General features: G+C 37.7%; 1 protein-coding gene across 1 annotated transcript in view; it reads right to left on the bottom strand.

The window, feature by feature from the left end:
* Positions 1 to 13,575, bottom strand: part of LOC136245242 (transient receptor potential cation channel subfamily A member 1-like) — a 79,641-nt gene that overhangs the window by 29,466 nt on the left and 36,600 nt on the right. The window contains exon 8 of the mRNA XM_066036732.1: positions 13,059 to 13,179. Within this exon, the coding sequence (XP_065892804.1) occupies positions 13,059 to 13,179 (121 nt within the window). The remainder of the gene's footprint in view (positions 1 to 13,058; positions 13,180 to 13,575) is intronic.

Here is a 13,575-nt window from a genome sequence, read left to right as displayed (position 1 = left end):
TTTCATAGTGGTTACTTCAATTGCAGAGGTCCTTTTCAAACAGATTTTGATTTGTACTAGTACTGCTGTATAATGGGTTGAACATAGCCGACAATGAAGCATAATGGATACTACACTTTTCAGACGATAACTGATATAACTGGGGCATGCGGCACCAACCCTTTCTTCCAGTATGTGTGGGTTGCAGAGGTGCTTTTTGAACAGTTTTTGATTTGTACTGCTGTGTAACGGGTTTAACATAGCTGACAACGAAGCATAATGGATACTTCACTTTTCAAATGATATAGCTGGGGCACGTGGCACCATTTCAGATGTGGTATGCATATAAGTTCACCAATCATAATAATAAACAAGTACACAAAAAATTGGAATTTTCAACTAGAGTAGGACCATAGCACATTGATATATTGTACTTTGCATGGGAGGATCAAAGCGATGCTACGTATCATATTGTCGTACAGTACTAAACAACTGCATAACAGTACTGTATGCTAATTGGACAAATACAGCACACTTGGGCAAATACAGTACAGTTATGTGGAGAATTTATTTAAGGAATGTTACATAAACAACTCACTGTAAATCGCTAAAACCAGCCAAACTAATCACGACTTTTGTTTTGCAGCTAGTAATAGATTGTATAAACACTTATTGATCGTCTGATCATGAAGCTTTTAAAACATGGCTCCACTAAGACAGCACGATTGATTACATGGGTGACATTGTAAGTCACTAAAACTAGCCAAACTAATCCTATTAGTTCATTCTCTGACTAGAAATAGATTAGTTAAACACTTATTGATATCCTGATCACCGAAAATCACAGCAATTTGAGTACTAAGTTGCTCTGAACCAGATGACCAGGAAGTACAATATAACAGTTAAAGCACGCCTATGCTTGTGTGTATGAAAAATACAGCACTAGGGGGGTGTCTTGAGGCATATACAGCACTCGGCTTTGCCTTGTGCTGTATTAACCTCTTAGCATGCCCCCTCATGCTGTATTTTCCATACACATGCATGGTGGTGCTTTAACTATAATATAAAGTACTGAAACAAGCAGGAGTAGTGCATGATATTAAATCACAGTAAAACAATAAGAAGTGTTATATCCCTACTGTGCTCAGGATAACAGAAATACACAGTAGGGAAATAACACTTCTTATTGTTTTACTGTGATTTAATATCATACACTAATCCAGCTTGTTTCAGTACTTTTTATTGATGTGCTATGGTCCCTACTCTAGTTGAAAATTCCAATTTTTTTGTGTACTTGTGACAATAAATTTAATAACGTGCAATAATTTTAATAATAATGATAAATTTGTACTTGCGAACTCACTCCACTTTCAGCACCCCACATGCTAAATTTGAGCAAGATTGTCTAAATGTATTCATGAAATACGAGCCCTCAAATTCAGTTAAATTTTTGAATTAGCTATTTACTTATTTGTTTTGTTTTGGGACTAAATGCAAATGTGTAGCTTGGTTTTCTTGAACTTTGGTGCACTATAAGAATGTATTGCAGCAAATCACATACCAAGTTTGGTGCAAATCTGTGATAGAGCTATCATACGTACGATTATACACACTTAAAAGGCTGACTTTTTGTCATGCCTACAGGCAATGTTTGGGGTAATGCGTTTACTTATGTGATGCATTACATAATATTATTTCCTTTTGCAACAAAATATGCCATAAAACTAGTCATATAACTCAAGTTACTTTACTTACAAAAACTATCCCACTGCGTAATGCCTAGCCACAAACAAGGAACAAAGCAGTAATGAAGCCCACAATGAATGAAGTATACTGACCAGTTACTTTTAAATACAATTATAAGCAAGATTTACACACTGTTGTACAACAAGATCATGTCATGTTATAAGCTTAAGGAAATGCCCACAAAGTAATACAATATGTAATAATACAAGTGTAAGGAAAATTAAGAATTTTAAGTTCAATTTGGGATCATAGAAAAAAATTAGGGAGACAAGGGAGGTCACTTACACCTGCAGATATACTAGTGAACATTTAATCCCTAATTCAGTCTATACCCAAGACCAAGCTTAAGAGTTAAGACTGAATTAGGGATTAAATGTTCACTAGTACATCTGCAGGTGTAGGCGACCTCCCTTGTTTCCCTAATTTTTTCCTATGATCCCTAGTCAAAGGTGTCGATTCACGGTAATGTGATGCATGGCTTCTCTACAGTGCGTTTGTAAAATGGGAATTGTCCGCATTTTCAGTGGTGACTGGATTGATTGCAGAGATGATTCTAACACTGTTAATCATTCGTAATGCTGTGTAATGGGCTGAACATAGTTGAAAAGTGAAACGTAGTGGCTGCTGTACTTTCGAGGCAGTAATTCATAGTTGGGGCATGTGAAGCGTCGTATTCGTGGTGATTGGATTGATTGCAGAGGCACCTTTTCGTTTGTAGCGCTATAACGGGCTGAACATAGCTGAAAGCGAAGCATAATGGCCACTGCAGTAATCGATAGTCGGGACATGCGTTCAGACAAAAACATTAATTCTGGTGCTATCTTCTCTTTGATGTGGTATGTGTGGGTTCACCAGTCATAACGATGTTACAAAAAGTAAACAAACAAGTGTAAGGAAAAATTAGGAATTTTTAGTAGGGCTTGTAAGCAAAAAGAAATGGGACACAAAGGAGGACAAAGGTAGGTCCATGATGCGTGTATTGTGCATACTGCAGTATACTAAAAGGCACATCTCCAGATGAAGCAATGTCGAACAGTGAAAAAATCAAGCCATAGCCTTAGCCATTATTGAGTTACACTTGCCTGAAGGCAGGCGGGCAGGCGGGCAGGCAGGCGGGCGGGCGGGCGGGCGGACAGGCAGGCAGGCAGGCAGGCAGGCTGGCTGGCAGTAAGTAGCAGGCAGGCAGGCAGGCAGGCAGGCAGTAAGTAGAAAATTCTATTGACGAAGTACACAAAAAATTTGGAATTTTCAACTAGAGTAGGGACCATAGCATATTGATAAAAAGTACTGAAACAAGTTGGAGTAGTCCATGATATTAAATCTCAATAAAACAATAAGAAGTGTTATATCCCTACTGTGCTCAAGATAACATACCAGAAATGCACAGTGGGGACATATTGTTTTACTGTGATTTAATATCATGGAATAGTTTCAGTACTTTTTATTGATGTGCTATGGTCCCTACTCTAGTTGAAAATTACAAATTTTTTTGTGTACTTGTTTGTTAACTTTTTTTGTAAATAAATTTATTATGACTGGTGAACCCACACATACCGCATCTGAAATGCCCAGCCCCTTATCGTCTGAAAAGTTAATTATCCATTATGCTTCGTTGTCAGCTATTTCAACCCATTGCAGGGCCGGAGCCCAGAGATTTTGAGTGGTCCGGCCATCCATGGACTGCAATGAGGGTCATAGTCATGCACACTACTAAGTTTTTATTGATCTAATATGATCTGTAAATTGGAGATTATCTGCTTTTGTGTGTTACTTAACTGCATGTGCTATAAGTTCACACAGCATACTAACAAGAGGAGTCAGGGGGCATGCTCCCCCCAGGGAAACCTTTGAAAATAGATACTCTGAAATGGCATCTGGAGGCTATTTTACATGTAAAGTCTCTTCTTTTTGTTAACATCAATGGTAATTTGTGACCGGGCCTGCGAAAACAGGGAATGTCGGCACAAACTACACCCTGTCACTTTAGAGGTTATATCTCAGTACTGAAACGGAATATTTGCATTCTGTAACTTGTATCATAAAGCCCATTAAATGCTTACCAAGAGCTGAAACTTGCATGGCCATAGCATAATGGTACAAAAAGTTATGAGTGATGAAAGAGTGAAAAAGTAGGCAAAAATCATGTGCCCACATGCCTTATATTCGCAGGCCCAGTCACATTTTGTGCTACATTACCAATTAATTTAGTATCATATCTGACTATTATAGCTAGTAGCTAATTTTGTTTTCATGATGTATACAAAAACTTCTCAACATGAAAGTTTAGTAACTGCATGCTAATGCATGACCAATTAGCTCAATGCAGTGTGCCATGCAGATTGGTATTTTAAGACAGTTAACACAGATGTCATGGCTTATACTATAAGTACTGAATGCTTTATTAGAGTATCACGATGACTGTTCTATTAGAGTATATTTTGATGACTGCTCTATTAGAGTATCTTGATCTTTTCACTGAAATCAGAAAAGTGATTGGCTGGACCATGGGCTCCAGCCCTGACCCATTGCACAACATTTTGAATCAAGAACTGTTCGAAAAGCACCTCTGCAATCCACGTATACCAATAGAAAGTAATCGTGCCACACGCCCCAATTATCAAGACACTAGGGATGCACCAATATTAGAATATATTGATATATATATATTGCAATATTTTCTATCACAATACAATACAATATTGTCATTGCTGTATTGCAATATACCACAGAGCTGTAGTTGTGGATAATTACCCAGCATCAAAGGCACCAGAAAGTAATAATTGATGATTTATTGGTGACCAGAAGCTATACTCTGAACATATAGCATTGATAATACAGTACTACTAGCCTAGCTACTTGTAATTGTGCATGTGTTTGATGATGGTTCCTTGACCTGTGGGTATAGTACCTCAGCATACAGATATGGGCTATTGCAACATTCACATTACCACATTTCAACATTGTATTCAAGTATTGCAATACAACAAAATATTGCAATATTTTTGAAAAATGGAGTTTACCCATATTGTTGCATCCCTACAAGACACATGGTAGTGTGTCGTGCAGCCAAGAAAGCCGGCGACCACACCGTGAGTATATTAATAGGAAGAAAGAAAACAGCTTTTTCATGCGCGCATAACTCCATGGCCCCTTCTCCAAAGCACACCATTTTTGCATTTTAGCTGTCCCCCAGGTAGGGTACGCCACACATAGCAAATTTGATTAAATTTGCAACAGCCATTTGCAAGATATGGGCATTCAAATTTCATTTTAATTTCTTTTTTTCCTTCTTCTTATGCCGTACGGTGGGAGGGGACTACGGGGGCTTCGATTTCTTTTTGCACACTTTGCAAACACTGTTATAAAATGTAAACACATGTAACTTGATTGCTTCGATCTTTGGCACAAATGAAGAGTGTGTAACGGTGAATTCATGTACCAAATTTGTTGTGAATCTGAGGAATATTCAAGGAGTTATGAGCGTTTATTCACGTAAAAAAAAATTAAAGTAAAAAAAAAAATCAAACTTCTGTCACAGCTACAGGGTAAAACAAGTATAGAAATAACTTGAAAATTGGTGTGTAGATAGGCTGATCATCGTAGCAGTGCCTTTTGATAGTTTGAATAGCAATAGAGTTACAGCGACAAAGTTATAAAGCAAAAACCAAGCAAGTGTAAAATCGCAGGATTGCGATACTCTAATAGAGCAGTCACCACGGGGTAAAAAAGGTGTGCAAAAATGCCGAAAAACTTCCCAGAATTCGAACCAGGGACCTCCATTCCTAACACCTACATCCTTAACCACTGAACCACTGCTACCTTGACTGATCACCTCACTTAAATTCTGCTTTATAAATGAAATTTCTAGTTGAAATCTGCTTATAATAAAATGTTTGTAATTTCATAGATATACCAATAGAAGTACTAGATTGTTCAAGAACATTCTATGTATGTTCTATTAGAAGCCCTCAAAAAATGTGCACTCTATTAGAGTATTACTATAATATTGAATTAAATCATGCAATGAAATACATTTATAAATCTGTCTTCAATAATCATCATTGTATCTACAAAGAAAAGAAGATATGTGAGTAAAACAAACCTCAAAGTCAGCCATAGGCTGGTTTTGGGGGCCTTAGAAAGTACAAAAAGAAGTGAAATCCACACAAAAGCAGCAAAGCTGTGAAAAAATGGTGCGGCCTTAAAAAAAAGCCTGGGTGAAAAAAGTTGTGAAATCAAAGGTGGCAGCCAAGAAATGGCTGCAATGATGTTAATGCTGAAACATTTAATAATGACTGTGTGCATTGTTAAAATGTATTAGCATTAACATCATTGCAGCCATTTCTTGGCCCAGCGCCACCTTTGATTTCACAACTTTTTTCACACAAGCTTTTAAAGGTCGCACCAGCTTGGCTGTTTTTGTGTGGATCAAGACACACGGTAGTGTGTCGTGCGGCCCAAGAAGCCGGCGCGCCACACCGTGAGTATATTTTATACAGGAAGAAAGAAAACGTCATTTTCACACTTTTGTATCTCGGTGATAGCCTATCCGATTGAAACCAAATTTGCTGCAGAGTTGCCCGCCAGCTAGGGGAGTCTACATTCCAAATTTGAAGGAAATCACTCAAGCCATTTCCGAGATATGAACGGCCAAAGTTTCGTTTTTTTCTTCGTCTTTTCGCACACTTGCAAAAATTTCTATAAAACACAAACGTGTGCTCCGATCGCCTTGAAAATTGGCACACAGAAAGGGAGTCCATAGGCGAATCCTAGCATCAAATTTGGTGCAAATCCTATGAATGGTTCAGGAGGTATGACCGATTATTCGCGTAAAACAAGATCGATTTGTTGTCACGCCTACAGGGTAAACCGCTTCATGGAATGAGTTAAAAATTGCTATGTAGATGGAGTAACCATCGTAGGAGTGCCTTTTGGTAGTTTGAAAGGAATCGAGATTAAGACCACGGAGATATGACACAAAACCTAACCTGTGTCACAATTACGCGATCGATTTTTAGTAATAAAAAAGTATTAGTTTTTACGCCTACTAGGCAAACCGCTAAGAGCAATGAGCTGAAAATCGGTGTATAGCTGGAATAATCTTCATAAAAAGTCCTTGCAGTAGTATAGAAGAATTGGATTACAAACCACTGAGTTATGATTCGAAAGCCAACTCTGTGTAGCAAATGCGAGATCGAGATACTCTAATAGAACAGTCGCCCTAATAGAGCATTCAGCTAATTTATTTACTCCATTATAGAATTCTATTACATTACAAGTTATTCTGTAGGGACTTCAGCTGCAAACAGTTAATCTTATAGACAGTTCAGCAAGAAGCAAGTCACCCTGTGGAGAGTTAAGCTACAATTATATCACTGTAGAGATTCAGAACATTACAAGTCACACTGAAGAGAGTTCAGCTATAAACAAGTCATGCACCCTGTAGAGAGTTCACCTACAATTAAATCACTCTCTAGAGAATTCAGCTACACACAAGTCACTGTGCAGAGAGTTCAGCTACAAACAAATTACCCTGTAGAGAGATCAGCTACAAACAAAACACTTTGCAGAGAGTTTAGCTACAAATAAATCAATCTTTAGAGTGATCAGCAACAAACAAATCAACTTGTAGAGAGATCAGCTAGAAACTAATCAACCTGTAGAGAGATCAGCTAGAAACAAATCACCCTGAAGAGAGGTCAGCTACAAAAAATCACCCTGTAGAGAGATCAGCTAGAAACAAATCACCCTGTAGAGACTTCAGCTACAAACAAATCAACCTGCAGAGAGATCAGCTACAAACAAATCACCCTGTAGAGAGTTCAGCTACAAACAAATTAACCTGCAGAGAGATCAGCTACAAACAAATCACCTTATGGACAGTTCAGCTACAAACAGATTACCCTGTAGAGAGATCGACTACAAACAAATCAACTTGCAGAGAGATCAGCTACAAAATATCACCCTGTAGAGAGATCAGCTAGAAACAAATCACCCTGTAGAGACTTCAGCTACAAACAAATCAACCTGCAGAGAGATCAGCTACAAACAAATCACCCTGTAGAGAGATCAGCTAGAAACTAGACACAATGTAAGGAGTTCAGCTACAAGCAAATCACCCTTTAGAGAGTTCAGCTACAAACAAATCAACCTGCAGAGAGATCAAATCACCTTATAGAGAGTTCAGCTACAAACAAATTGCCCTGTAGAGAGATCAGTTACAAACAAATCAACCCGCAGAGAGAACAACTACACACAAGTCAACTTGTAGAGAGATCAGCTACAAACAAATCACCCTGTGGAGATCAGCTAGAAACTAGACACAATGTAAGGAGTTCAGCTACAAGCAAATTACCCTGTAAAGATTTCAGCTGCAAACAAATCACCCTGTAGAGAGATCAGCTAGAAACTAGACACAATGTAAAGAGTTCAGCTAGAAGAGGTCACCTTATAGAGAGTTCAGCTACAAAGAAACCATCATGTAGAGAGTTCAGCTGCAAACAAATTACTCTGTATAGAGTTCAGCTAGAAAAAGTCACTTTGTAGAGAGTTCAGCTACAAAGAAACCGCCATGTAGAGAGTTCGGCCTCAAACAAATTACCGTGTAGAGAATTCAACAACAAACAGATCACCCTGTAGAGGGATCAGCTAGAAGAAGTTACCTTGCAGAGAGTTCAGCTACAAAGAAACCATCATGTAGAGAGTTCAGCTACAAAGAAAGCACCATGTAGAGAGTTTAGCTGCAAACAAATCACCTGTAGAGAGTTCAGCTAGAAACAAATCACCCTGTAGAGAGATCAGCTAGAAGAGGTCACCTTGGAGAGAGTTCAGCTACAAAGAAATCACCACCTAAAGAGTTCAGCTGCAAACAAATCACCCTGTAGAGGGATCAGCTAAAAGAAGTCAGTCACCTTGTAGAGAGTTCAGCTACAAAGAAACCATCATGTAGAGAGTTCAGCTACAAAGAAATCACCCTGTAGAGAGTTCAGCTAGAAGAAGTCACCTTGTAGAGAGTTCAGCTACAAAGAAACCATCATGTAGAGAGTTCAGCTACAAAGAAACCACCATGGATGTAGAGAGTTTAGCTGCAAACAAATAACCTGTAGAGAGTTCAGCTAGAAATAAATCACCCTGTAGAGAAATCAGCTAGAAGAGGTCACCTTGTAGAGAGTTCAGCTACAAAGAAACCATCCTGTATATAGTTCAGCTATATTTTAAGTCACCCAGTAGAGAGATCAGCTGCTAAAAAATATCCTGTGGAGAATAATGGGCATGTAATAAATATATGTATATAATTTGTATAATTACTAATAAAATCAAAAATAATTGAAGTATTAAAAATCTTCTATAAGTTCTTTTCTTCTTCCTGTGGTAAATAAAAAAACACATGGGGTAAAAAAGCCCCAAAGCCAGCCATAGGCCGGCTTTGCAGTATACAAATACAAAAAGAAGTGATATCTAATCAAAAACAGCCAAGCTGTAAAAAAAGGTGCGGCCCCCAAAAAGGCAATGGTAAAAAAAGATGTGAAATCCAAGGTGGTGGCCAAGAAATGGCTGTGATGGTAGGTTAATGATAAAAATTTTAATAACGACAATTCAGGTGAATTTTGTGCCACTTGGTCTTGGCACCAAATTCACCTGAATTGTCGTTATTAAAATTTAACCATTAACCTACCATCACAGCCATTTCTTGGCCGCCACCTTGGATTTCACATCTTTTTTTACCATGGCCTTTTTGGGGGCCGCACCTTTTTTACAGCTTGGCTGTTTTTGATTATATATCAATTATCCACACAAAAACAGCCAAGCTGTGAAAAAATGGTGCAGCCTTAAAAAGCCTGGGTGAAAAAAGTTGCAAAATCAAAGGTGGCGGCCAAGAAGTGGCTGCAATGATGTTAATGCTAATACATTTTAACAATGCACACAGCCATTATTTAAATTTTTTAGCATTAACATCATTGCAGCCATTTTTTGGCCGCCACCTTTGATTTTGCAACTTTTTCACTCAGGCTTTTTAAGGCAGCACCATTTTTTCACAGCTTGGCTGTTTTTGTGTGGATTTCACTCCTTTTTGTACTTTATAAGGCCCCGAAACCAGCCCATGGCTGACTTTGAGGTTTGTTTTTACTCACATTTCTTCTTTTCTATGTAGATACAATGATGATTATTGAAGACATACTTATAAATGTATTTCATTGCACGATTTAATTCAATATTTGAGAATATTATTGCAATACTCTAATAGAGTGCACATTTTTTTGAGGACTTCTAATAGAACATACACAGAATGTTCTAGAACAATCTAGTACTTCTATTGGTAGATTTATGAAATTACAAACGTTTGATTATAAGCAGATTTCAACTAGAAATTTCATTTATAAAGCAGAAATTAAGTGAGGTGATCAGTCAAGGTAGCAGTGGTTCAGTGGTTAAGGATGCAGGTGTTAGGTATGGACGTCCCTGGTTCAAACTCTGGTACGTTTTTTTTTTCGACATTTTTTGCACACCTTTTTTACCCCGTGGTGACTGCTCTATTAGAGTATCTCGATCCCGCGATTTTACACTTGCTTAGTTTTTGCTTTATACCTTTGTCGCTGTTACTCTATTGTTATTCAAACTATCAAAAGGCACTGCTATGATGATCAGCCTATCTACACACCAATTTTCAAGTTATTTCTATGCTTGGTTTACCCTGTAGCCGTGACAGAAGTTTGATCTATTTTTACGTGAATAAACATCCATAACTCCTTGAATATTACTGAGATTTACAACAAACTTGGTATGTGCATCCATCGTTACATGTTCTTCATTTGTGCCAAAGATTGAGGCAATCAAGTTACACGTTTGCATTTTATAGCAATTTTTGCAAAGTGTGCGAAAATAAATCGAAGCCCCCATAGCCCCCCGTATGGCATAAGAAGAAAAAAATGAAGAAATTAAAATGAAATTTTGGACGCCCATATCTCGCAAATGGCTGTTGCGAATTTAATCAAATTTGCTGTGTGGCATACCCTACCTGGGGGACAGCACAAATAGTGTGCTTTGGAGAAGGGGCCATGGAGCTATGCATGCGTGAAAAAGCTGTTTTCTTTCTTCCTGTAAATATACTCAGGTGTGGTCGCCAGCTTTCTTAGCCGCACGACACACTACCGTGTGTATTGATCATCTGAAAAGTGCAGTATCCATTATGCTTCACTGTTGGCTATGTTCAACCTGTTACACAGCAGTAAGAATCAAGAACTGTTTGAAAAACACCAAATTGACACTTTTCGCTGTCAGCAAAGATGAATGGGACACAAAAGAGGACACTGGTAGGTCCATGAAGAATGCATTGTATGTACTGTGGTATGCCAAAAGGCACCTATCGGGCCGAAGTTACGTTGAACAGTGAAAAAATCAAGCCCGTAGCCTTAGCTGTTATCGACTTACGCTTGTCTGAAGGCATCAGTCAGTCAGTTGGTCAGTCAGTTAGTCAGTCAGTAGAAAATTCTGTTGAATAAATTTAAAAAAAAAATTCTGTAGCAACTTGTTAAAAGTGTTTCGGGTCGATCTGAAAGCTTGTTTGGGCTTAGTTTTACCTAACCAATAATGCTTCATCATCATCTGGGAAAATTGAGGCTGGTTTTTGGGTGATAATATTTAGTGGGCCACGCCTACTCCTTTGTGGTCCCTACTATACAGTACTGGTGTACTGTATGATATATATTTTAAATTTTGTAACAATTTATTGGAAGCCTTTAGGATTGTACTGAAGGCACTTTTGGGCTTGGTTATACCTAACCAATACCGTCTAGGTGCAAGGATGGTATTATGAAGCTGGTTTTTGAGTGTCATTTTATAGAAAATCCCAAACCTTCATGATCCCTAATGTACAGTACTACCATCAGGCGATTCCACCTGAAATGTTGTTATTAAAATTTTTACCATTAACCTACCACCACAGCCATTTCTTGGCCGCCACCTTAGATTTCACATCTTTTTTCACCCTAGCTTTTTTGGGGGCTGCATTCCTTATTTTACAGCTTGGCTGTTTCTTATTACATATCACTTCTTTTTGTATTTGTATATCCAAAGCCAGCCATAGGCTGCTTTTGGAGCTTTTTAACCTATCTGTTTTTTCTTTACCACAGGTAGTAAGAAAAAGATTTGAAGCAGATTTTAATACTGATTTTATCAGCAATTGTACAGATTTTATATGTAACTATATTGATTTTATTACATGCCATTTCTTCCCTACAGGGTACCTTGTTTGTAGCTGATCTCTCTCTCTCTCTCTCTACTGAGTGACTTGTTTCTAGCTGATCTCTCTACAGGATAACTTGTTTGTAGTTGAACTCTCTACAGGGTGATTTGCTTGTTGCTGAGCTTTCTACATTGTGTCTAGTTTTTAACCAATCTCTTTATAGGGCGATTTGTTTCTAGCTGATCTCTCTACAGGGTGACTGGTTTCTAGCTGATCTCTCTACAGGGTAACTTGTTTGTAGCAGAACTCTCTACAGGGTGATTTGCTTGCAACATTTTTCAGTGTCAGCAAAGATGAATGGGACACAAAGAAGGACTCTGGCAAGTTCATGAAGAATGCATTGTATGTACTGTGGTATGCCAAAAGGCACCTCTCAGGCTGAAGTGACATCAAACAGTGAAAAAATCAAGCCCATACCCTTAGCTGTTATTGAGTTATGCTTGTCTGAAGGCATCAGTTACTCAGTCAGCTACTCACTCAGTCAGTCAGTAGAAAATTTTGCTAAATAATTAAAATAAAATAAAATTCCGTAACAACTTGTTGAAAGTATTTTGGGTTGATTTGAAAGCTTGATTGGGTTTAGTTTTACCTAACCAATACTGCCTCATTGTCGTCAGGGAAGATTGAAACTGGTTTTTGGGTGATGTTATTTCATGAATTGAAGCTGGTTTTTGGGTATGTTATTTCATAGGCCATGCCTACTCCTTTGTGGTCCCTACTAGATTATTATTATTTACAAAAAAAAGTTAGCAAGTTTAAATATACATAAAAATTGGAACCTTCAACTAGAGTAGGGACCATAGAACATCGATAAAAGTACTGAAAAAAGCTTGAGTAGTGCATGATATTAAATCACAGTAAAACAATAAGAAGCGTTATATCCCTACTGTGCATTTCCACTGAGGTAACTTGAACACAGTAGGGATATAACACTTTTTACTGTTCTACTGCAATTTAATATCGTGCACTACTCCAGCTTGTTTCAGTACTTTTTATTGATTTACTATGGTCCTTACTCTAGTTGAAAATTTCAATTTTTATGTGTACTTGTGTATATATATATATATATAATGTATGCATAAATACATACATTCCAATCCGGGAAAATATTTCCATTTACATTAGCTCCTGATTTTAGTAAGAAGTCAACAATCCTTTCTTGTCCATTTTCTGCAGCAACAGTTAGAGGAGTTGCACCACTAGCTTCATTACTAGAACAAAAAAAAATCAATTGTGATTAATAATAGCAATAGCACAACTTTGATACTTATAATTGCCTAATTATTTTAAGAAACTTTTGTCAAAATTTTGCAAGTACAGCTGCATGTACAACTCTATATAATATAGCTCAACAACAAAACTTTCAGTACTTTTGTACATTGATACAAAATGTAACTCATTCTCAATGGTTTATGAACATAAATGACTGCCACAGCATGGAAATTTGCTTGAGAAACTATGGAAAGAAATACTCAGATCAGTAAAATATTAGTGAAGATACTAATCAAAACACAGCCAAGCTGTAAATAAAGGTGTGGACCTCAAAAAAGCCAGGGTGAAAAAGATGTGAAATCAAAGATAGTGGCCAAGAAATGGCTGTGATGGTG

The sequence above is a fragment of the Dysidea avara genome, chromosome 15, assembly GCF_963678975.1.
Source record: "Dysidea avara chromosome 15, odDysAvar1.4, whole genome shotgun sequence".
Classification (NCBI taxonomy): Eukaryota; Metazoa; Porifera; class Demospongiae; order Dictyoceratida; family Dysideidae; genus Dysidea; species Dysidea avara.
The sequence above is the reverse complement of the archived record's forward strand: the minus strand, read 5'-3'. Positions and strand labels throughout refer to the sequence as shown.